This window comes from Ursus arctos, chromosome X (assembly GCF_023065955.2).
Source record: "Ursus arctos isolate Adak ecotype North America chromosome X, UrsArc2.0, whole genome shotgun sequence".
Taxonomy (NCBI): Eukaryota; Metazoa; Chordata; class Mammalia; order Carnivora; family Ursidae; genus Ursus; species Ursus arctos.
Genome location: NC_079873.1, coordinates 31075771 through 31101006, shown reverse-complemented (window position 1 = coordinate 31101006; position 25236 = coordinate 31075771). Strand labels below are relative to the sequence as shown.

At 38.6% G+C, this 25236-nt stretch overlaps 1 protein-coding gene across 1 annotated transcript; it reads left to right on the top strand.

Annotated features, from left to right (window-relative positions):
• The first annotated feature begins 266 nt into the window (after positions 1 to 266).
• Positions 267 to 809, top strand: LOC113265761 (ferritin heavy chain-like). Its single transcript, XM_044389433.1, has one exon. It carries the CDS (start codon positions 267 to 269, stop codon positions 807 to 809), a length of 543 nt encoding a protein of 180 aa, XP_044245368.1.
• The last annotated feature ends 24427 nt before the right edge of the window (positions 810 to 25236 follow it).

The window sequence follows — 25236 nt, the reverse complement described above, 5'->3', positions numbered from 1 at the left end:
CCCCTAGCCTCTCAAGTGCCCCAACCCCCCTCCCCTCTGACCCCAATGACCTCTAACAACTCCTCACCCCACCCCCCAACTCCCGGGTAACGGACCCACCTTCCGGTTCCAGCCCAGAGCTCTTGAGCCGCCAGCCCAGGGGCCTGCCCACCTCCAGCCTCCCTCGTCGCCCACCCTGAAAAGGCGCCAGGACCTGCTGCCACCGACCTCGGCCCCGCAGCCCTCGCTTCCGCGCTGCCGTTGCCTTGATGCCCGGGCCGCCAGCCATGGCCACTGCACCGCTCTCACAAGTGCGCCAGAACTACCACCCCGACTGCGAGGCCGCCATCAACAGCCAGATCAGCCTGGAGCTCTACGCCTCCTACGTGTACCTGTCCATGGCCTTCTACTTCGACCGCGACGACGTGGCCTTGAAGAACTTCGCCCAGTTCTTCCTGCGCCAGTCCCGCGAGGAGACCGAGCACGCCGAGAAGCTGATGCAGCTGCAGAACCAGCGCGGGGGCCGCATCCGCCTCCGAGACATCAAGAAGCCAGATCTCGACGACTGGTGGAGCGGCCTGGAGGCGATGGAGTGCGCCTTGCACCTGGAGAAGAGCGTGAACCAGAGCCTGCTCGACCTGCACCAGCTGGCCACCGACAAGAACGACGCCCACCTGTGCGACTTCCTGGAGAGCCACTACCTGCACGAGCAAGTCAAGTCCATCAAAGAGCTGGGGGGCTATGTCACCAACCTGCGCAAGATGCGGGCCCCGGAAGACGGCATGGCGGAGTACCTCTTCGACAAGCTCACCCTGGGCGACAGTGACTAAAAGAACTGAGTTGGGACTGTTTTCCCTATAGCCACAGGGTGCATGGTGACTTTCCCTGATCACCATGCCGAGCATGCATATTGCAGTTTTGCCTTCGCAAAAGGTTCCAGTTTTTTTCTTCCAGTTATGCCATTTCTTCCAATAAAATTATCTGGTTCTTAACGTTCTCTGGTTGATTCGTGTGTGCAAATCTCTCACCTTTCCAGCAATCCCTCCACCCACCCATGCTCCACCCACACACAGCTCAGGATCTTGGGAGATGGAGGGAGAGGTATTACATGGGACCCTGGAGAACACAAAATCAGTCTTCCCCTTATAAATGATGTAGGTATACGGGGGTCGGGTGGAGTGGGGTGGGTTGGGGTGAGGCGGAGCCCTGGTGAATGTGGGAACCAGTGCATGGTAAAAGCAAACATGACCTGACAGTCACAATGGGGGTTGCCTCTGGAGAAAGTGGAGGGAATGGGATTGGGCAGGTATTAAAATAAAGGGTTCTTAAATTTTACTTGAAAATTTTTAGTTTACTAATATAAGCAAATGTTAATGTTTGTTAACTGGGTAGCATGATGGAGACCCCAGAAGCCAGCTTGGCAGAGTATTTCTTTGACAATTTCTTTGACAATGTAACGCGAGCCTTCAGCTCACTTTCCCATAGACAGGGGAGTGAGTTCACACGTCACCACGCTGGACATGCATTTTGGCCTTACAAAACATCTAAATATATTTTTTTCCTTCAATTGTACCCTTTCTTCCATTAAAGTAATGTGGTACCAGAAAATCAAAATTACCTTATTAGAAGAGCTGAAGAATACATGGTCAAGGCTGAAGCTCAAATGTGTGATATTGAATATGAAGTAGAATAAATCCCCTTGAATGTTAAGTCAGTGAGTCTGGCTGCTTTGAAGAATGTCGGGGGTAGGGAGAAGCTGAAGCCGGGAGGCCAGTCAGGATATACTATAGTTGGTCCAATGAGAGATACTGGTGGCTGAATTGGAGGGGAGGCTCACAAACGGAGTTGGATTTGAATAAGTCAGTGAGGTTTGCTCATGGACCAGAGGTGAAGAATGAGAAATGAGGAAAATCATCTAGGTTCTGATGTTTGGACTTGAACACCTGGGTTGACAGTAGTGCTATTTATTAATTTGGGGACTTTTGCCAGAGGCACATCTGGGGTGGAAGGGTGGGAAGTCATATCATGTAAAATCTGAGGTGTCTATTAGATATCCAAAGAGAAATATCATGCAGGTAGCTGGAAAAAAAATGCATCTGGAGCTCAGATAGGAAGTCAAGCTTAGAAATACACATGGGAAGCACTGTGACTGGATAAATTCACTAGAGAGAGTATGGTACAGCCAGCCCCAAGCCCAGGGCAGGTAACATTTAGAGAAGGGATTGAGGTGTTTGAACACCCAGACAGCTCCTGTCCCCACCTTGACCATTATCTTATTACAGACTGAATGGCCACTTATGTGCACTCCCAGTGTATCCCCAAATCAGCCTGTTCCTGACCTCACTGTGGCCTCTGGATTGTTCTCTTCAGGATGAGGTGAAGATTAAGCCTTTTTTTTTCTTCTTATCTTCCCGGCTATGTGTAGAAAGAAATTATGTCCCACTTAAAAAAAACAAAACAACAACAACAACAAAAAAAAAACACAAAAGATTTCCAAAGCAAACGATAGACCTGTATTTGCATGATATTTTTAATATTCCCTTTTCAAAACTGCCTCCTTTTCAGTCCATTCTCTATTTAACCAGATGAAATCATCACCCGTGTAATCTCTAGTGCTATCTATATGAGAAAAACTCAAAATATTGTGTTTCCTCTCTGCTATGTGTGGGTTACAAAGATAAAAGTTAAAAATGTATAGACTTTGTATCATATTCAAAGACACATGTGTAGTTTTTTAAAGCCAGCAAATGGCTTTGAAGTATTTAGAAAAATATAACAAAGTTAAGGTAAGGAATAATTACACCCACATTTCCCCATCGCTGTGCCTTAATACTTCCTTAAAAATGAGGACTACGGTTCCTTGAGTTCAGTTTACAGGAAACGCTATTGACCCTTTACTCTGTTTAGTCAAATTTTAGTCTTTTTCCTTTATTTCCTTCTCTGCCTGTTTTGATGACCTCTCCTCTTTCTGATTTGTCTCAGACCTTATAGGTAGGTAGGTGTGTGTGTGTGTGTGTGTGTGTGTGTGTGTGTGTGTTGCTATTCTGCTACATACGGCTAATCTAACATATAAGAGGACTACAAAGAGAAGGCAATTTTTAGTCTCACTCAAAGTTAAATCCATCGGTTTTTCCTCTTTTTTGAACACCCAGTGTTATAAGTGCAGGCTATATGTGAGGTACTATTTCAGATGCTTTCCAGACATTCTGTTGTTGTCACATCAACCTTGTGAAGTATGGATCCTTCCTACTTCAAATATGAGAAATTGGGTCCAGAGAGCATCATTTGCTGAGACAGCACAGCTGGTAAGTGATAGGGCTAGAATCATCTGGTTTTAGAAGGGGACAAATTCTGCATATTTTCTGCTCTGCTGTCATCTCAATTCCTTGAGCTATGTAATCCACATTACACAGGTGAATTCATTTAAGCAGTAGTACTGTGGGATGAATCTCTCTCTCTGTTTTATTAAAAAATGACAGGCTTATGGGTGATGTTTGTGTGTCTCTTCCAGATGTTCGGACCCAGAATCCATTTTCTTCTCTGTTGCATCCAGCCCTGAATTTCTTATTTCACACTTGGTGTTCACTAAACACACAGGTCCCTCATCCTCATATATATCACAAACTGGCTGCTCTCTTTAGTTTTATAGGTCACAGTTAGGTTTCTTAAAAGGATCACTTGCGCTTTTTGACTTGCCTGAAAAAATGAATTTGTTGGCATTGTTTTAGAAGGAGTAATACATCTGCAAGATTCAGAAATCAAAATATATTAAAAGATTAATGGTGAATCATTCATTCTGTCACTCTCCCCAGCCTCCCAAATATTTCAACCCAATGGGTGTTTCTCTGGAGGGATAAGCCCTTGGAGTTCCCTACTCTGCTAGTGACCCTGACATCACCCAACTCAATGATTTTAATATATTTACTGAGTTGTGCAACTAACATCACAATTTAATTTTAGAACAATTCATGACTACCCTCCCCCCAACTACAGTCTGCAATACCTGGCAAACATTGATCTATTCTATACATGTGCCTTTATTAGACATTTAGTATAAATGGAAGCATACAATGTGTATTCTTTTGTGTTTCTTTCACTGGGCAAAATGTTTTTGAGGTTCATCCATGTTGCAACATATATTGGTACTTCGTTCTATTATTTATTGCTGAATAATATTCTACTGTATGGATATACCACTTCTGTTTATTTACCAGCTGAAAGACATTTGAGTTGTTTCTACTTTTAGGCTGCTGGGAATATTGCTGCTGTGAAGAGTCACATACAAATTTAAAAGCATGTTTTCATTTCTCCTGGGCAGATACAGGAGTGATATTGCTGTGGCGTATGGTAACCACATATTCAACTTTGTAAGAAACTGCTAATCTTATCTGTTTTGTTTTTTTTTAAGATTTTATTTATTCACTTGAGAGAGAGAGAGAGAGAGAGAGAGAAAGAGAGCACAAGCAGGGGAAGGGGCAGAGGGAGAGGGAGAAGCAGGCTCCCCGCTGAGCAGCACCCTGGGATCACAACCAGAGCCGAAGGCAGACGCTTAACCGACTGAGCCACCCAGGTGCCCCTCTAATCTGTTTTTAAAGTGTCTGCATTATTTTATATTTTTGTTAGCAATATGTGAGTGTCCAATTTCTCTACATAAAGATGTAATACATGAAAATGCCTTTTGGGGAGGAGTTAAGATAGTGGAGGAGTAGGGGACCCTAAGTTTGTCTGGTCCCTGGAATTCAACCAGGTAGTTATCAAATCATTCTGAACACCTGCAAAATCAATCAGAGATCTGAGAAGACATGCTGCAATTTTACAAACAGAAAAGTGACCACCTTTTGGAAAGTAGGAGGTGCAGAGACTTGAATCTGGGGATATATATATATATATATATCTATATATATATATATGGATATATATATATATCTATATCTATATATATATATATATCGGAGGATACGGCAGCGGGGAGGGAGCTGGCTTAAGGAGGTTACCACAAAGTATTATAAGCAGCAGAGTGCAAAATCGGAACTTTTACAAGTCGGCTACAGTGGGGGACGTCAATGGCTTAAAGGTGCTCCGGTAGCTAACTGGTGCAGAATCCCAGGTGGGACAGCATGGTCTCAGGATCCCTTGGGGTCACAAGAAGAATGGCGGTGCCTGAGGGGGGCAGAATTCCCACGTATAAGAGCAGGGAAGCCAGTGGAAAATAGAGAGTCTAGGTGCAGGCTTTCTGCTCTGTGTTGCTATAAACTGTGGACCGCTGCATGATTGTGCAAACTCTCTCCTGGCAGGGGCCCAGAAAAAGGCAGAAGCATGGCGAGAATGCCCCTCTCTCCCCTGGGAGGAACAGCATGGGTCTGCCCTGCAGGAGTCCATATAATTTGGAGTCTTGCCTGAGATAAAAACACTTGGTCACAGCCTGGGCGAACACAGAGTTCCTGTGGAAACCAGGGAGACAAAAGTGATTGACTGCTTTTCTGTGAGGGCTCACTGAAGAGTGGGGGGCAGAAGCTTTCAGCTCTGGGGCTAGAGAGCGGGGTGCCACCATTTTCATCCTGCCCATTGGTACTTAAAAGCCTCAGGGAGCAAAACAGCACCACATAGTGGAATCCGGAGCCTTTTTACACTGAGCCTGACCCCCTAGCAAGGGAGGTGCATTTCCACAAGGGTAAGGGCACCTGAGAATCAGCACAACAGGCCCCTCCCCCAGAAGACCAGCAGGAACAACTGGCTAGCACCAAGTTTACTGATCATAGAGAACTGCAAAGCTTCAGTTCTTGGGGAAAACAATATATAGCATTCCTGGGTTTTTTAATTCTTTAGTCTTCCAGTATTATTTTTTTCAGCTATTTTCTTATTTTTTCAATTCCTTCTTTATTCTTTTAAAATTTTTATTTATACATACATGATATATATATATATATATATATATATATATAACTTTTGGTTTCTTTTCATTGCATTTTATTTAATTTTTGTATACAAGCTTTTTGTCCCTCCTATCTTGGGATCTAGTTTCTTTTAACAAGCAGACCAAAACACATCCAGGATCTAGTTTTTTGTTTTGTTTTGTTTGTTGTTTGATTTTTTTTTTTTCTGTTGTTGTTGTTGTTATTGTTGTCTTTTCTCTTTCTTTCTTTTATTCTTTTCTGGGCAAAATGATAAGATGGAGAAACTCACCCCAAAAGAATGAACAGCAAGTAGTACTCACTGCCAGGGATTTAATCAATAAGGATATAAGTAAGATGTCTGAACTAGGATTTAAAACAATGATTATAAAGATACTAGCTGGGCTTGAAAAAGTCATAGAAGACACTAGAGAATCCCTTACTGTAAAAATAAAAGAACTAAAATCCAGTCAAGCCAAAATTTAAAATGCTCTTACCGAGATGCACTCCCAAATAGAGGCTCCAAAAGCAAGGATAAATAAGGCAGAAGAGAGAGCTGGTGATATAGAAGATAAAATGATGGAAAATAAGGAAGCTAAAAAGAAGAGAGAAAGACAATTACTGGATCATGAAGGGAGACTTTGAGAACTCAGCAATTCCATAAAGCGAAATAGTATCCAGATAATAGGGGTCCCAGAAGATGAAGAGAGGGAGAGATAGGCAGAAGGTTTAATTGAACAAATTATAGCTGAGACCGTCCCTGATCCGGGGAAGGAAACAGGCATTCAAGTCCAGGAGGCACAGAGAACCCCCCCAAAATCAATAAAAATATGGCAACACCTCAACATGTAATAGTGAAGCTTACACATTTCAAAAATAAAGAGAAAGTCCTGAAAGCAGCTCAGGATAAGAGGTTCTTAACCTGCAAGGCTAGACACATAAGGCTGGCAGCAGACTGATCCACAGAGACCTCGCAGGCCAGAAAGGACTGGCATGATACATTCAATGTGTTAAATGGGAAGAGTATGCAGCCAAGAATACTTTATCCAGCAAGGCTGTTCATTCAGAATGGAAGGAGAGATAAAGAGCTTCAGGACAAACAAAAACTAAAGGATTATAACAATTCTTTTTTTTTTTTTTAAAGATTTATTTATTTATTTTAGAGAGCGAGAGGGCATGCATGCAAGTCGGGAGAGGGGCAGAGGGAGAGGAAGAGTGAGAGAAGCAAACTCTTTGCTAAGTGCGGAGCCTGCCCTGAAGATTATAACAATTATCAGTAATTAACAAAACAAGAAGGTAGAAAATTAGTAAATATATATAAGACCTGATCAAATCTAGCAACAAATTTAACCTAATTGACATTTATAGAATACTCTACCCAAGTGCAGAATACATATTCTTTTCAAATGTACATGGAACATTCACTAAAATAGACTATATACTAATGCATGAAAGGAACCTCAATTAATTTTGAAAAATATTAAATCATACACATGTTCTCTGACTACAATGGAGATAAATTGAAGTTAACAACAAAAAGCTATCTGCAGTCCTCCAAAATTGGAAAGTTAATTTGCAGGGAAATTGAAACTTTTTTGAACTCAATGACCAGCAGCAACATACAAATATAAAAAATAATGTATAAAAATCTGTGGGGCACAACTAAAGCAGTGTTTAGAGGGAAATTTATAGCTATAAACAATAAAGAAATGTAATGAAACAAAACAGTGGTTCTTTTAAAACTCAATCAAATTGACAAATCTCTAGACTATTCAAGAAAAAGAGAAAAAACATAAATGATCAAAATCAGGAATGAGAGAGATAGTATTATTATAGACCATACAATCTTTTACTGTATAATCAGGGAATATTACAATTCTATGCCAACGTATTTTATAAATTTAGATGAAATGGATAAATTCCTTGAAACTGACACAAGAAGAAATATAAAATCTGAATAGATGTATATTGATGAAAGTAATTGAATTTGCTATTAAATACCTTTCCGTTAAGAAAATGCCAATGACAGTTTTCTTCACTGATGAATCCTATCACACATTTAAATAAGAAGTAACAATAATTCTGTACAAAATCTTTCAGAAAATATAGGAAATGGGAACACTTCCTAACTCACTTTATGAGTCTCACATTACCATGGTACTAAAACCAAGCAAAGTCATTATAGTAAGGAAAAATACTACAGAAAACAATCCCTCATGGACATTCAAGGAAAAATCCTTAAAACATTGTATATCAAATCCATCAATACATAACAAAGAATAATACACCATGAACATTTAGGGTTTAACCCAGGAATGCTAGACTGATTGGCATAACATTCAATAAACAATTAGTTTAATTCAGGATAATAACAGAGTGATGGAGAAAAATGAGACCACCTCAATAGATACATAAAAGCATTTCACATAATTTAATGTATATTTACAATAAAAACTTTCAGCAAACAGAAAATAGAAGGCAATACCATAAACTTGATAAATAGCTACTCCAGCTGACATTATTTTCAATGGTGAAATATTGGGCACTTTCCCCCAAGACCAGAAATAAGGAGAGCAAGTCTGCTTTCATCACATCTAATCAATATTTTTAGGAGATACTAGCCAGCTAAACAAAGTAAGAGAAAGGGGGAAAAGGTATCCAGATTGGAAAGAAAAAAGTTAAACTGTCTTTATTGACAGACAACATGATTTATGTGTAACTCTAAGGAATTAGTTTTAATAGCTACTAAATTATATCTACAAACAAAAGATTTCAGTATACAAGATCAATACACAAAAATGAATTGTTTCTATATTAGTAAACAATGAACAATTGGAAAATAAAAAATGGAAAAGTTATCACTTAAAATTGTATAAAAAACATGAAATAATTTGGGATAAATTTTACAAAGTCCTATATACTAAAAATTATAAAACTCTGCTTAGTGAAATTAAAGAAGACTAAATAGATGGAGAGATATAGCATAAAAAGATGGGAAGACTAAATATTATTTAAGTGACAATCTTTCCTAAATCGGTCTATATATTCAACATAGTTTCAATCAAAATCTCAGCAGGACTTTCCAAAGAAATTAATAACTTAATTCTAATATTTATATGGAAATTCAAAGGTCTCAGGGTAGGCAAAACAATCTTGGGGAAAAAAAAAAAAGTAAAGATGGAGGACCCATACTGCTTTACTTCAATACTTGCAGGAAAGGAACATGAAAGCAATAATAATGAAAACATTGTGGTATTTGATGGTGTAAGAATATACATTTAGATGAATGGAACAGATTAGACCCACATACATATGGCTGGTTGGGTTTCAATGTCAATTCAGTGGGGAAAGGGTAATCTTTTCATCAAAAGTTCTAGAACAATTATCTATCAATATCAATATCAATAAAGATGAACCTCACCCTTAACTCATCATATAAACAAAAATTAAAGTAGATTATAAAACTGCTCATAAAATGTAAGCTATAAAACTTTGAGAAGAAAGTGTAGCAGAAAATCTTTGCAAACTTGGAGTAGACAAAAAAAAATTTTTTTTAAGATTTTATTTATTTGTTTGACAGACAGCCAGCGAGAGAGGGAACACAAGTGGGGGGGGTGGGAGAGGAAGAAGCAGGCTCCCAGCAGAGAAGCCTGATGTGGGGCTCGATCCCACAACACCGGGATCATGCCCTGAGCCGAAGGCTGACGCTTAACGACTGAGCCACCAAGGCGCCCCCAAAAATTTCTTACATAGGACACAAAACCCACAAATGGTAAAAGAAAAAGCTGATCAAATGGATTTTAATTAAAATTAAAAGACAACTTGCAGACTGGAAAAGAATATTTATAATACGTATATGGGACAAAGGACTTACATGATGGTTAATTTTATGTCAACTCAATGGGGCCAAGGAGTACCCAGGTATTTGGTCAAACATTCTGAGTGTGTTTGTGAAGGTATATCTGGATAAGTTGAACATTTGATAGAGTGAGTAAAGCAGATTCCTGAGCCCCCGCCCCCCCACCAATGTGGTTAAGGTTCATCCATTCAGTTGAAAGCCTGAATAGAACAAAAGGGCTGACCCTACTTTGAGTAAGAGCGAATTTTTCTTGCTTTTGAATTCAAACAGAAACACTGGCTCTTCCTGGACGTTAAGCCTGCTATCCCTCTGACTGGAACTACATCACTGGCCCTCCTGGGTCTCCAGTTTGCCAACTGCAGACCTTGGGATTTGCCAGTCTCCATAATTTTATGAGTCAAATGTTACAATGACTAAATAAATATAAATACAAATACAAGTATAAATACAGACATACCTCATTTTATTGTGCTTTGCTTTATTGTGCTTCACAGATAATTGTGTTTTTTACAACAGTTTTTACAACTGAAAGCTCGTGGCAATCCTTCACAGAGCAAGTCTATTGGTACCATTTTTCCATTTTTTTACTCATGATTTTACCATGTGGAATTTAAGAAACAAAACAAACAAACATTAGAGGGGGGGGGGAAGAAAGGAAACCAAGAAACAGACTCTTAACTGTAAAGAACAAACTGATGGTTACCAGATGGGAGGTAGGTGGGGATATGGGTTAAATAGGGGATGGGGATTAAAGAGTACACTTGTGATGAGCACCAGGTGTTTTTACATAAGTGATGAATCACTAAATTCTACACCTGAAACTAATATTACATTGTATGTTAACTAACCGGAATTTAAATAAAAACTTGGAAGGAAAAAAAAAAAGAAATTGGGCCAATTAATAACCCTACAAAGGCCATTAAGTGTTCAAGTGAAGGAAGAGTCATACATTTCTCACTCTAAACCAAAAGCTAGAAATGATTAAGTCTAGTGAGGAAGGCCTGCCGAAAGCCAAGACAGGTCAAAAGCTAGGCCTTTTGTGCCTAACAGTTAAGTCAAGTTGTGAATGCAAAGGAAAAATTCTTGAAAAATTAAAAGTGCTCCTCCAGTGAATACATGAATGATAAGAAAGTGAAACAGCCTTCTTGCTGATATGGAGAAAGTTTTAGTAGTCTGGATAGAAGATCAAGCCAGCCATAACATTCCCTTAAGCTAAAGTCTAATCCAGAGCAAGTCCCTAACTCTCTTCAGTTCTATGAAGGCTGAGAGAGGTGAGGAAGCTGCAGAAGGAAAGTGTGAAGCTGGCAGAGGTTGGTTCATGAGGTTTAAGGAAAGAAGTCATCTCCACAGCATAAAAGTACAAGGTGAAGCAGCAAGTGCTGATGGAGAAGCTGTAGCAGGGTATCCAGAAGATCTAGTTAAAATAATTAGAAAAGTGGCTACACTAATCAACAGATTTTCAATGTATAAAAAACAACCCTATATTGGAAGAAGATGCCATCTAGGACTTTCATAGCTAGAGAGGAGAAGTCAGCGCCTGGCTTTGAAGCTTTAAAAGACAGGCTGAGTATCTTATTAGGGGCTAATGCAGCTGGTGACTAAGTTGAAGCCAGTGCTCATTTACCATTCCAAAAATCCAAGGGCCCTTAAGAATTATGCTGACTCTACTCTGTCCGTGCTCCATAAATGGAACAAAGCACAGATGACAGCACATCTGTTTACAACAGTTTACTGAATAAGCCCACTGTTGAGACCTACTGCTCAGAAAAAAATGCTCAGAAATGCACTTGGTCACTCAAGGGCTGTTGGAGATGTGTAAGATTAATGGTGTTCCCACGCCTGCTAACACAACATGCATTCTGCAGTCCATAGATCAAGGAGTAATTCTGACTTTCAAGCCTTATTATTTAAGAAATACATTTTGTAAGGCTATTGTTTGCCATAGATTATGATTCTTCTATTGGATCTTGGCAAGGTAAATCTTTTGTAAAGAATTTACCATTCTAGAAACAACACTTGTGATTCATGGGAAGAGGTCAAGTATCAACACTAATAGGAGTTTGGAAGAAGTTGATTCCAACCCTCATGGATAATTTTGAGGGGTTCAAGACTTCACTGCAGGAGGTAACTGCAGATGTGGTGGAAAAAGCAAGAGAACAAGAATTAGAAGTAGAGCCTGAAGATGGGACTGAACTGCTGTAATCTCATGATGGAACTTTAATGGATGAAGAGTTGCTTTTTTTTTTTTTTTTTTTAAGTAGGCTCCATGCCCTGCATGAAGCCCAATATGGGGGTTGAGTTCACGACTCTGAGATCAAGCCCTGAGCTAAAATTAAGACTCGGACACTCAACCAACTGAGCCACCCAGGCACCCCGAGAAGTTGCTTCTTATGGATGAGCAAAGAAAGTGGTTTCTTGAGATGGAATCAAATCGTGGTGAAGATGCTGTGAAGATCGTTGAAATGAAAAAAAGAAAAGATTTAGAATCTTACATTAGCTTAGTTGACAAAACAGATGCAGGGTTTGAGAGGACTGACTCCAATTTTGAAATAAGTTCTACCATGGGTAAAATGCTATCAAATAGTATCACATGATACAGAGAAATCATTCATGAAAGAAAGATGTGGCAAACTTCATTGTCTTATTTTAAGAAATTGCCACTACCAACCAACCCATCCTTCAACAGCCACCACCCTGATCAGTCAGCAACTATCAATATCAAGGCAAGAAGCTCAGATGATGGTTAGCATTTTTTAGCAATAAAGTATTTTTATTTTTATTTTATTTTATTGCAATAAAGTATTTTAAAATCAAGGTATATACATTATTTTTTCAAAGACATAATGCTATTGCACACTTTATAGACTATAGTATAATGTAATCATAAACATTTACATGCACTGGGAAACCAAAAAAATCATTCAACTCAATTTATTGCAGTATTTGCTTTATTGTAATGGTCTGGAACTGAACCTACAATATCTCTGAGGTATGCCTGTATACCACATTTTATTTATCCATTCATCCATTAATAGACACTTAGGTTATTTCCATGTGTTGGCTATCATAAATAAAAGCAACATGCTGGATCACATGGTAGTTTTATTTTTAATTTTTAGAGGAACCTCCATACTGTTTTCCATTGCAGCTGCATAATTTATATTCCTACCAACATTGAACAAGTGTTCCCTTTTCTTTATACCTTCACCAACACTTGTTATTTCTTGTCTTTTTGATTCTAGCCATTCTAACAGGTGTGAGGTGATATCTCATTGTGGTTTTGATTTGCATTTCCCTGATGATGAGGGATGGTGAGCACCTTTTCATGTATCTGTCGGCCCTCTGTTTGTCTTTTGGAAAGTCTATTCAGCCCCTCCTCCCTTAATTTTTGTGAAGGATATAAGACTCCTGTGGTGTGGTTAACACACCACAATATTACACAGAGTATTCAGAATCTGCCAATATGATTACTTTTACCAATGTGTTGTGTGTTTTCATACATTTTCATGTAACTAATTAGCATCCTTTCATATCAGCTTGAAAAACTCCTTTTAGCATTTCTTGTAAGGCAGGCTGAGTGGTGATAACCCCTTCACCTTTTGTTTTGGAAAGTCTTTATCTCACTTTTGTTTCTGAAGGACAACTTTGCCATGTAAAGTATCCTTGGTTGGATATTTCTTTCTTTCAGCACTTTGAATATATTTCCCATTCTCTCCCTACCTGATTTTTTTTTTAAAGATTTTATTTATTTATCCGACAGAGAGAGAGACAGCCAGCAAGAGAGGGAACACAAGCAGGGGGAGTGGAAGAGGAAGAAGCAGGCTCCCAGTGGAGGAGCCTGATGTGGGGCTTGATCCTTGAACGCCGGGATCACTCCCTGAGCCAAAGGCAGACGCTTAATGACTGAGCCACCCAGGCACTCCTACCTGAAAGATTTCTGATGAAAAATCTGCTGATAGCCTTATGAGTGGTTCCTTTACATGAGAGAATTTTTTTCTCTTTCTGCTTTAAAATTTCCCTTTTGCCTTTGATTTTAGACAACTGTACTATAATATTTCTTAGAGAAAATAATTTTGGATTGAAATTTTGGGGTTGATCTATTAGCTGCATGAAATTGGATATCTAAAGCTCTCCCTAGTTTGGAACGTTCTCAGCCATTATTTCTTCAAATAAGCTTTCTGCTCCTTTCTCCTTCTCCTCTCTTTCTGGAATTTCAATGATGCATACATTGTTTCTCTTAATGGGATCCCATAAGTCCCATCTTCATTCTTTTTTATTCTCTTTTCCTTTTCGTTCTCTGACTGTATAATTTCAAATATTCTCTTTTTGAGTTCACTGATTCCTTCTTCTGTTTAATACAGTCTGATGTTGAAGCTCTCTAGTAAATTCTTGAGTTCAGTTATTGTATTCTTCAGCCCCCAAATTTCTGTTTCTTTTTTGTTTTCTCTCAGTAAAACTTCTCATTTTGTTTTTGTATTATTTTCCCGATTTTGTTAAACTGTTTATGTGTGTCCTTTTGTAGAGCTCTGAGCTCTCCCAGAGCTATTTTTTTTTCATGGATACCTATATAATTACTGATCTTTGCGAGAGGAGAGAGACTGGGGTTTCCTACTCCACCACCTTGGTGACATCACTTCTCCAAGTCATCTTTCAAATAACACTATACCACCTCATGGGTAGTGTATCTTATAACACAATAATCCTATTTCTTTCCTCCTGTCCTCTGTATCTTTGATGTCATTCCTTTCATTTATATATAAATGTACATAAACATGTATATGTTGGCTGACATATATATATAATATATGTTATATTATAAGCTTAAATATATATTATATATATAAGCACCCACAATTGAATACATTGTTGCTATTATTTTAAACAGTTATCTGTTATGGCAATTAAGAATAAAACCAAAGTTTTTATTTTACCTTCCCTTATTCCTTCTTCTTCAATGCCCTTCCTTTAAAAAGATCCAAGTTTCTAACCTATATTATTTTCTCTTTCTGAATTTCTTTTACTATTTTTTGAAAGACAGGTCTACTGGCAACAAATTCCCTCAATTTTTGTCTAAGAAAGTCTTTATTTCTCCTTCTCTTTTGAAGGATAATTTCACAGGGTACAGAATCCATGTCTGTAGGGTTTGTTTTTTGTTTTCTCCTTCAACACTTTATTTCTCTACATTTTCTTCTTTGCATGGTCTCTTTAAGAAGTCTGATGTAATTATTATCTTTGTTCCTCTATAGGCAGGGAGCTATTTTCCTTTGGCTTCTTTCAGGAAATTTTTTTATCTTGCATTTTCTGTAATTTGAAAACGATAAGCATAGGTATACTTTTTCTTTGCATTAAGCTGCTTAGAGTCTTCCGAGCTTTCTAGATCTGTGGTTTAGTGTCTGACTTTAATATGGGGCAAATTCTCAGTCATAATTGCTTCAAAAATTTCTTTAGCTCCTTTCTCTTTTTCTTTTCCTTCTGGTATTCCTATTATATATATATATGTTACAACTTTTGTAATTGTCCTATGTTCCTTGGATAGTCTGTCCTGTTTTTTTGTTTGTCTAGTCTTTTTTCTCTTTTTTTTTCTACTCCCCCCTCCCCCCCGCCGGCTTTGTTCTCTTTGTTTTTCAGTTTGTTTTTCAGTTCAGAGATTCTTTTTTCTGAAATGTTCAATCTAGTAATAAACCTTCCAAGGGCATTCTTCATTTCTGTTGCAACGTTCTTCCTTGCTACCATTACTTTTTGCTCCTTTCTTAAGATTTTTATCTCTCTGCTTACATTACCCATCTGCTGTTGCATGCTGTCTACTTTATCCATTAGAGCCCTTAGCATATTAGTCATGGTTGTTTTAAATTCCTTGTCTGATAATTCCAACTCACCCGCCATTACTGGTTCTGATGCTTCCTTTGTCTCTTCAAATTGTGTTTTTTGTCTTTTAGTATGCTTTGCAACTTTTTCTTGATTGTCTGACATGACATACTGGATAAAAAGAACTGCTATAAATAGGCCTTCGGTAATACAGTGGTAAGACGTGGGGGAAGGGGAAGCATTCTGTAGTCTTATGATTATGTCTCAATCTTTTAGTGAGACTATGCCTCTGGACTGTAAGCTTCACAAGTGTTTCTTAGTTTTTTCTATCCCCTCAGGTGGGACAGGACCTCTGTAGTGAGCTGGAGCTTAGTATTTCCGTTCTCCCACATGTCAGAAGATGTGCATTCTCTATAAGATGGCAATCCCACTGGTATGTATCTGGCTAAGAGAAACTCTCAAAGTGCACATGGACACAAGGAACTTCCTACAAGGACATACATGGAAAAATATTTCTGTAATAGCAAAATACGACGACAATAACAACAAATAATACCCAAATAAAACAACAGAAATCCATAAAAATAGATGGTAATAAAATAGGCATAAAATTACTTTGTATAAAGGAGTCAAGATATTTAAGTAAGGGCTATATATACCTACATGGGTAAATTTTATAGCCCCCAAAAGCAATTCACACAAATAACATCAAAATCACTTCTGTAAATATTAAACACACCCCAAACAACACTAACTACACAGACTGAAAGTGTGAAAACACAGACAGGAAACATAAACTACACTTTAAGGTAATGGTTACCTCTTTGGAGGAAGAGCTTAGAGAATGCCATGGAGGAGGCATGCAAAAGAACCTTCTGACCCAAAAATATTTAATTTCTTTGAAAAAGAAAATGAACTGACGCAAGCATGACAAAATGGTAACATTGAATGCATCTGGGTAGGGGATAGATAGGTGATTTTTATATTATCATCTACACTGCTTTTGCACATTAGAAGCAGTGCGCAGAAAGACAAGAGAAGTTACATCATCCTTGCTCTGGAAGTGTGTCAGTTATGGACTGTACTATGAGGTGCTGTAAATGTCAAAGTGGAGTCTATTTTATTGAGAATTCCCCAAAATACTTGACCTGGGGGTTATTTTTTCAAGGAAAGTCTTGTGGAATGATAACTATCAGAACACATTTGAGAAGCACTGCCTTATTATTAGATGGCAGATACCATCAGGAAACATTAAATGTCATTATTAGTCACAACACACAAATGAAGACACAGACTTAAGCATCTAAAGTTGGGCCTGTCATACCCATCCTTGAAGCTTCCCTTTTACCCACTTTTTCCTCGCTTGATGGTTGAAATCAGGCAATTTAGATTTGTAGGTAGTTCAAAGCCAGGAATGTCAGGGACCCTCAATACCACCACTAATGTCAGAGGGTCATTAGAAGGACTCATGTAAAAAAACTCATAGAACTCAGTATATAGTTGTACTCAGGACTAAGATTTATCACAGCAGTGCAGTAAGGATACAGGACCAGAACTTAAAGGGAAAAGACACAGGTGGAGGAATCATGTGTAGGCCTTCTTATGCTCTCTGCCTCCCATGAGGGCTCACACAGAGCATCCTCTTGCCCCAGCAATGAAAATGCAGCAACATGTGTGATCTTTCTGCCCAGGGAAGCCCTTTGAGACTCATTTTAGGATTTTTACTGGAGGCTTGTCACAAAGGCACCCTCTGCCTATCAAGTAGCAAAAGTCTAGACTTGCACAAGGAAGACAGGTACTCAGAATAAAACACATTGTGCAGTCTAAGCATAAAAGACACCCTTATCAATTAGGGAGTGTTAAGAATTCTCCTGATTCTGGCTCAAGGCAAGACTGAAACAATGACAGTATCTGTTGAAGAATTAAGTGATATATGGAGAAGCGTAATCTGCACTAAAAACTCAGCAGTCTTCTTACACAATATTTATAACAATAAATATGCTTATATGAATCCATGCTTTCCTTGGATAGTTCTTAGTTTTCAATGTTTAATTTTACTTGACATAATTCAAAGAACTAGGGCCAAGGGTAAGAAAAGGCTTTTTTGGTTATTCTTCTAGATGAAAACAGATATATATATTAGAGAACTTCAGAAACAACTAATGTATCTCAGGCACAGAGCCCAAACATGATTACATTTGTTCATCCGAAAATTTCACATTTTAGTGAGTAGCTTTCTTTACTTAATTTTAATTTTTAAAACTTTTCAAATTAAACTTGACATACTAACTTCTTAAAAGGAAAATTCAGCATTGTTAAAATTCAACTTTATTTTTCTTCTTTCAGTTGTAGATTAAATTTCAAACAAATTGGCTTCCTTGCTTCTAGGGTTGTCTTTCTACCACTTTCTTAAAAAATAAAAATTGTTATTTATTTCAGTGTTGTAAATTATACTAATCATAAAGCTACTGACATGGGAATATAATGAATTATTAAGTAATGACTTGATAGAAGGGAAATTACCTTTAAATTATACCATATTTCCATGGATTAAAGAGATTATAAAAAATGAAACCATAAAGATCTAGAGGTAGCTCTTCTTTTCCTCTTCCTTTTCCCTTCTTTTCCAGAACAAATCAGTCATAAAGCCATTAGGTAGAGACAACCAGGAGAGGCATTGGCACCAGGAGAGGGAAAGCCACGGTGGCTCAGAGTGAGGTAAGATAAGCATCTGCACAGGAGGAAGGTCTACCATGGGTGATGGAGATTGAACAGGGTGAATACGGTGCCCATACATGAGGTTGGACTGGCTCAGGGTGTCAGAGACTGCGTAGGATGAAGACAGAGTCCACATAGTGCATCCAGCGGCAGCAGCCCTGTAGTCCCAGTGGGGTAAGGAAGTAGTTGTGAAAGAGGGAAATTGGTGCATATAAGGAAATGATCAAATAAGTGAAAGTATTAAGGATAATGAGATCCAGGAAGAAAATGAGATGAACATTATAGTGATGGATTGAAATTGGAGGTGTCAATGGAAAGTAATGGTTTTCAGTATCGTAGATATGCATGGATACAAACACAGATATAAATGTGTATGTGCATGTATGTGTGTGTATGTATCTGTGTGTATGTGTGTGTACAAATATTCCCTACCTACCTCTGTCCAAACAGAGGAAACAGGAGCAGCAACAGCATAATACTAATAATTTACGCACGAAGCATGCACATCTTGGTTTCCAAATACTATTCTCCCCTAAGGGAATCAGGTTTCCTTGGAGAATGGCTGATTCTAAAACTGGGAAAGGGAAAGTGCAAATGAGCTTGGAACATCCTATTGTAGCATTAATAAGTACTCAAAGAATGATGGGTGACATGCCAAAAGGGCAGAGAAGCCAGCTTATAGGGACTCAAGCCTCAAAGTACCTCGCTAAGAAATACAATTCCTATCTTTTGCCTAATTTTCTATCAGGTTGTATATGAGTTTATCATATAGCTTTTTCAGATTTTTTACCTATTCTGTAAACTAATCCTTTCTGGGATATGTGTGTGGAAAACGTATTTCCTCATTTGTGGCTTATCTGGCCATTGTCTTTAAGTCATCTTTTGACTTTTGGGTTTTTAAAAAAATTTTTATTTAAATTCCCATTAGTTAACATACGATGTAATATTAGTTTCAGGTGTACAATATAGCGATATGTGTGGAAAATGTCTCCTCCTCATTTGTGGCTTATCTGGTCACTGTCTTTAAGGTATCTTTTGATAAACAGTCATTATTAATTTTAATAGAGCTGAATTTGTCAACTTTTTCCTTTATGGTATGTGCTTTGTGGGCCTTGTTTTATAATGTTTTTCTACCCCACATTATAGAGATCATGTGCTGCATTGCCTTCAAAAGGTTAAAAGCTTTACGTTTTACAATTTAGTCTTTAATCCACATATGATGTTTGTTTCTGCACGGAGTGGTACCGAGAGACAACTCCTTTATTTGCCTATGGGTAACCCAATCATCCCATCACCATTTACCATCCCAAAGAATAGTCATTTCTTTTCCCACCTGAGTATTCTAACCCAACACCAGTACCCCACTGCCATAATTACTATAACCTTATGATAAATCTTAATATCTGGTAAAGAAAAAAAGAACTCTCCTGAAACCTCAATTCCCAGACACTAGCCAAGGGCCAAGTTTATAAGCAGGCCTTCCTAAGGATACCAGTCTCAGGTCTGCTATGTTAACTCTTCTCTGCAGAGGACAATTGGCAGAGACCTCAGATAACGGAATCAGGTATTAAAGAATCTGATGGGAAAGAATGATGAGGTGAAGCCAACAAGCTGAAACCCACTAAGGAAAATGAGTGTTTTGCATTAAAGTCCATAATACTGATTACTAGAGAAGACCCAGCTTGACAGCAATTGATATGAAAAAAACCCACAAGAGTTTGCTTCTTAATATGAATTAACAGTGTTAACTGAGCCACTAGAAAATCTAATGGAATCTTATAGATTAATGGGGGTGTCATGTCCAAATTAATGGACAGAGAACTCCCATGGTATTCTGAAATAATCAGACATCATTTGGAAAATGAATGCATTTCTAAGGTTCTTATTAAAATACAAATATGAATAAATAAGAGCAATACAGTGAGTAGTGTGGGTCGCTAGGGTGACATGTGAGCAGTCTTAACATTTTTGAAATGAGGTTTTGAAAATTTTTAAATGAGTCATATTTATTTTCTTTTGCTCCATTTGGCAGAATTGAGAACAACAGTGGCAGCTTTAGGGAAGCAGATGCAGAGACAATATAAAAAGGAATTAGAAGAGCCCAACTCTGGAATTAGCTGACTCAGGCAAAAACATGCTTCCCAATAATGGAAGCATTCGCCTAGCTGAAGGAACACATATCTCTATACCGGATAAGACACTGAGCTGTAAGACCTATAGAGTCTCTTTCCACTCTAAAATTGTTGACCCTATGGTTTTATTGATTTAGACATTTTTTCATTGTGTCTATGACTTAGATGCTGCTGAATTGAAAGCCAAAGTAAAAGCAAGAGTGATCTTTGCCCAGTGTCTCTGAATTTGACTGAGTGTTGGAGCAAGAACCATGGGTACACTCACAAGCACTGAGGGCTCATTTCATAACATTTCCTCATAGATACAAGGCCCTAAATATGGAGACAAAAATGTCATTCAAGCTTAAAATTTCTACCTATATAATTTTTTTTTTAAGAGGGAGAGAGCTCACAAGTGGGGGTAGGGAATGGGTAGAGTGAAAGGGAGAGAGAGAGAGAGAATCTTAAGTAGGCTCCATGCCCCCAGTGCGGAGCTCAATCTCATGATCCTGAGATCATTACCTGAGCCGAAATCAAGAGTCAGATGCTTAACTGAATGAGCCACCCAGGCGCCCCTTCACCTATAGAATTAATCTTCAAGGATTATGTGACTAACATCAAAACACTATTAGATTTTAGATATGATTTCAATAAACATCAGGAAATACCGTAGCACCAACTGGCCAGAATCCCTCACATTTTACCATTAAAAATTAATTTTTCTGCATCTTAAAAATATGCTGATTTGCATAAAACCCCTACTAAAAAGAAACATTCAGGACTTCCAGGGAAGATGGTGGAGTAGGAGGATCCTAGGCTCACCTTGTCCCATGGTTACAACTAGATGACATCCGTATCAGAGTAAATAAGCCAGAAAATGACCCAAAGACTGGAAGAATAGACTTTCCACAGCAAAATGTAAAGAAGTGGCCACACAGAAGAGGGTAGGAAGGTCAGGAGAAGAGACGTGGTCAAGAGCCAAACTGACCTGCGGGACTGTCAGTGGGAGGGAGGGAAACCATAGGTGCAGAGAGGAGAGAGGAGAAGATCCCACCCCAGGCACCCCAGGCACCCCAGGCACAGGGGACCTAAACTGGAAAGACAAATCCCCATAATATTTGGCTTTGAAAACCAGAGGGGCCTAATTTTGTGAGTTTTTACAATCAGTGGAGCTTAACAGCAGAAACTTTAAAAATCAGTGGCTCTGCTCTGGGAGAACCAGAGGGCAATAGGAAACTGATTCACCACTCTTACAGAGAAAACACAACAAACAGTTTCGCTGAGATGAAGCACAGAAGCAGCAGTTTGAAAAAAGCCTGGGATATAGAGGAAAGATTTATTTAGCAATCTCAGAGCATGTGCTAGAGTAGCAGGGATCGTTGGAAGGTATCTCCAAGAATAAAAGTGCCGGAGGGTACCATTTCCCTTCCCTGCCCCCTAGCCTAGTTACAAGGACACCAGTTAGGAACAACACAGTGCCAACACTCCCCACATATCTTGCTAACATTGTGCTCTGCCCTCACGTGCTTCTGCAGATCTGCTTCCTCTGAACGAGCCAGCCTGAGCAGTTTTCCCAGGTGGCTGCAGGTCAGCTCCCACAGTAGACCAGCATACAACTTGCTTGCACCACACAACCCACCCCCATGTTCTCCTGGAGACCTGCCCCCTCTAATACACCGTTGGCCAGAGCCCAATCAAAGCAGTCCCACAGGCCTGACGGGGCACAAGCAGCCCCAACAGGGGCCAGCAGCCCTCCAAAGTAACTCCTGCTCAAGGGAGAGGAGAAGATAACCTCACAAACCAGTCCAACTGCAGCCCCACCAGTAGGCTTGGAACAGACATCTTGCTTAACTGTAGGCTCTATCCACCAGCAAAAGCTTCTCAGGGAAAAACACAGGGAGAGCACCCCGCAGTTCTGTGATACTGGAGCTCTGGCAAACACCTGTTCTAACTCAACTCAAGCCCAAGGTGGTCCCAGACTGGCCCACTAACAATACAGGGACCAAACCCTGCTTGCAACAGGTGAAGAGAGCCATTTCAGATGAATGGACTGAAAACAAACACAGCTCAGCCACAACAGTAGGGTGCACACAACACACGTAGAGGACACTCCTGAAGAGCCAGGGTCTGGTGAAGAGGGCACATTACAGTGCAGGGCACTACAGGACCACTTCTTCATAAGAACACAACTTTCAAGAGCAGGAGACATAGCTGACTTTCCTAACATACAGAAACAGACACAGTAAGTTGGCAAAATGAGAAGATAGAGGAATATGTCCCAAATGAAAGAACAGGACAAAATCACAGCACGAGAGCTAAACAAAATGGAGATAAGAAGAAAGCAAGAGAAGAAACAGAGAAGAAGTAGAAAAACAACCATACAATAAGTAACAAAATGACAATAAGTACACACCTATCAATAATTACTTTGATGAAAATGGATTAAGTGCTCCAGTCAAAAGACATAGGGTGACAGAATGGATAAAAAAAATCAAGACCCATCTGTATCCTGCCTACAAGAGACTCATTTCAGACACAGGCAGATTGAAAATAAAGGGGTGGAAAACCATTTATCATGAAAATGGATATGAAAAGAAAGCCAAGGTAGAAATACTTACATCAGACAAAACTGACTTTAAAACAAAAACTGTAAAAAGAGATGAAGAAGGACCTATATAATCATAAAGGGAACAACCAAACAAGAAGATATAACAACTATAAATATTTATGCACCCAACATGGGAGCACCAAAATCCATAAAGCCACTAATAACAAATGTAAAGGAAGTAATCAATAGTAAGACAATAATAGTAGGGGACGTTAACATCTCACTTATATCAGTGGATAGATCATCAAAACAGAAAATTAACAAGTAAACAGTGACTATGAATGATACATTGGAAAGATGGATCTAACAGATATATTAATTAGAACATTCCATACTAAAACAGTAAAATACACATTCTTTTCAAGTGCACTTGGAACATTCTCCAGAATAGATCAATGTTAGACCACAAAACAAATCTCAACAAATTGAAAAAGATTGAGGTCAAAGCATGCATCTTTTCGGACCACAACACTATGAACTAGAAATCAACCACAAGAAAAAAATCTGGAGGGGCGCCTGGGTAGCGCAGTCGTTAAGCGTCTGCCTTCGGCTCAGGGCGTGATCCCGGCGATCTGGGATCGAGCCCCACATCAGGCTCTTCCGCTGGGAGCCTGCTTCCTCCTCTCCCACTCTCCCTGCTTGTGTTCCCTCTCTTGCTGGCTGTCTCTCTGTCAAATAAATAAAATCTTAAAAAAAAAAAAATCTGGAAAGAACACAAATACATGCAAGTTAAATAAAATGCTACTAAACAATGAATGGGTCAACCAAGAAATCAAAGATGAAAACAAAAAATACATGGAGACATATGAAAATAAATACACAATGTTCCAAAATCAGTGGGATGCAGCAAAAGTGGTTCTAAGAGTGAAGTTTGTAGCAATATAGGCCTACCTCAAGAAGCAAGAAAATTTTCAAATAAACAACTTAACCTTACACCTAAAGGAGTTAGAAAAACAAGAACAAACAAAACCCAAAACAGAAGGAAGAAAATAATAAAAATCAGAGCAAAAGTAAATGAAATAGGAACTAAAATGACAATAGAACAGATCAATGAAACCAAGAGCTGGTTTTGTGAAAAGATCAACAAAACTGGTAAACCTTTAGCTAGACTAATTAAAAAAAAAAAAAAGACTCAAATAAACAAAATGAGAGGTGAAAAGGGAGAAATAACAACTGATACAACAAAAATACAAAGGATTATAAGAAAATATTATGAAAAATTATATGCAAACAAATTGGACAACGTAGAAGAAAATTCATAGAAGCATATAACCTCCCAAAATTGAAACAGGAAGAAACAGAAAATTTGAACAGACCAATTACCAGCAATGAAATTGAATCAGTAATCAAAAAAAACCCCAAAGAACAAAAGTCAGGACTAGATGGCTTCACAGGTGAATTCTACCAAACATTTAAAGAGTTAATACCTATCTTCTCAAACTATCCCAAAAACAGAAGAGGATGGAAATCTTCCAAATTCATTCTAGAAGGCCAGCATTATACTGATACCAAAACTAGACAAAGACATTACAAAAAAAAATAACTTTGCTCCACTATCTCTGATGAACATAGATGTAAAAATCCTCAACAAAATATTAACAAACCAAATCCAACAATAAATTAATAAATTCACTCACCACAATCAAGTGGGATTCATTCCTGGGATGCAAGGGTGGATCAATATTCGCAAATCACTCAACGTGATACATCACGTCAAGAGAAAGGATACAAACCATAGGATCATTTCGATAGATGCAGAAAAAAGCATTTGACAAAGTACCACATCCATTCATGATAAAAACCCTCAACAAATCAGGTTTAGAGGGAACATACCTCAACATAATAAAGTCCATATATGAAAAACCCACAGTGAACATCATATTCAGTGGTGAAAAACTGAGAGCTTTTCTCCTAAGGTCAAGCACAAGACAAGGATGTCCACTCTCACCACTTTCATTCTACATAGTAATGGAAGTCTTAGCCACAGCAATTAGACAACAAAAAGGAATAAAAGGCACCCAAATTAGCATGGAAGAAGTAAAATTTTCACTATTTGCAGATGATCTGATACTAAAATAGAAAACCTGAAAGACTCGCCAAAAATCTACTAGAACAGATAAATGAACTCAGTAAGGTCACAGGATACAAAATCAATGTACAGAAATCCACTGCATTGCTATACATTAATAATGAAGCGACAGAAAGAGAAATTAAGAAAACAATCCCATTTGCAACTGCATCAAATATAATAAAGTACCTAGGAAT

Excerpts from the sequence above, each read along its gene's own strand:
- LOC113265761 (XM_044389433.1), top strand. The coding sequence starts at position 267 with ATGGCCACTGCACCGCTCTCACAAGTGCGCCAGAACTACCACCCCGAC.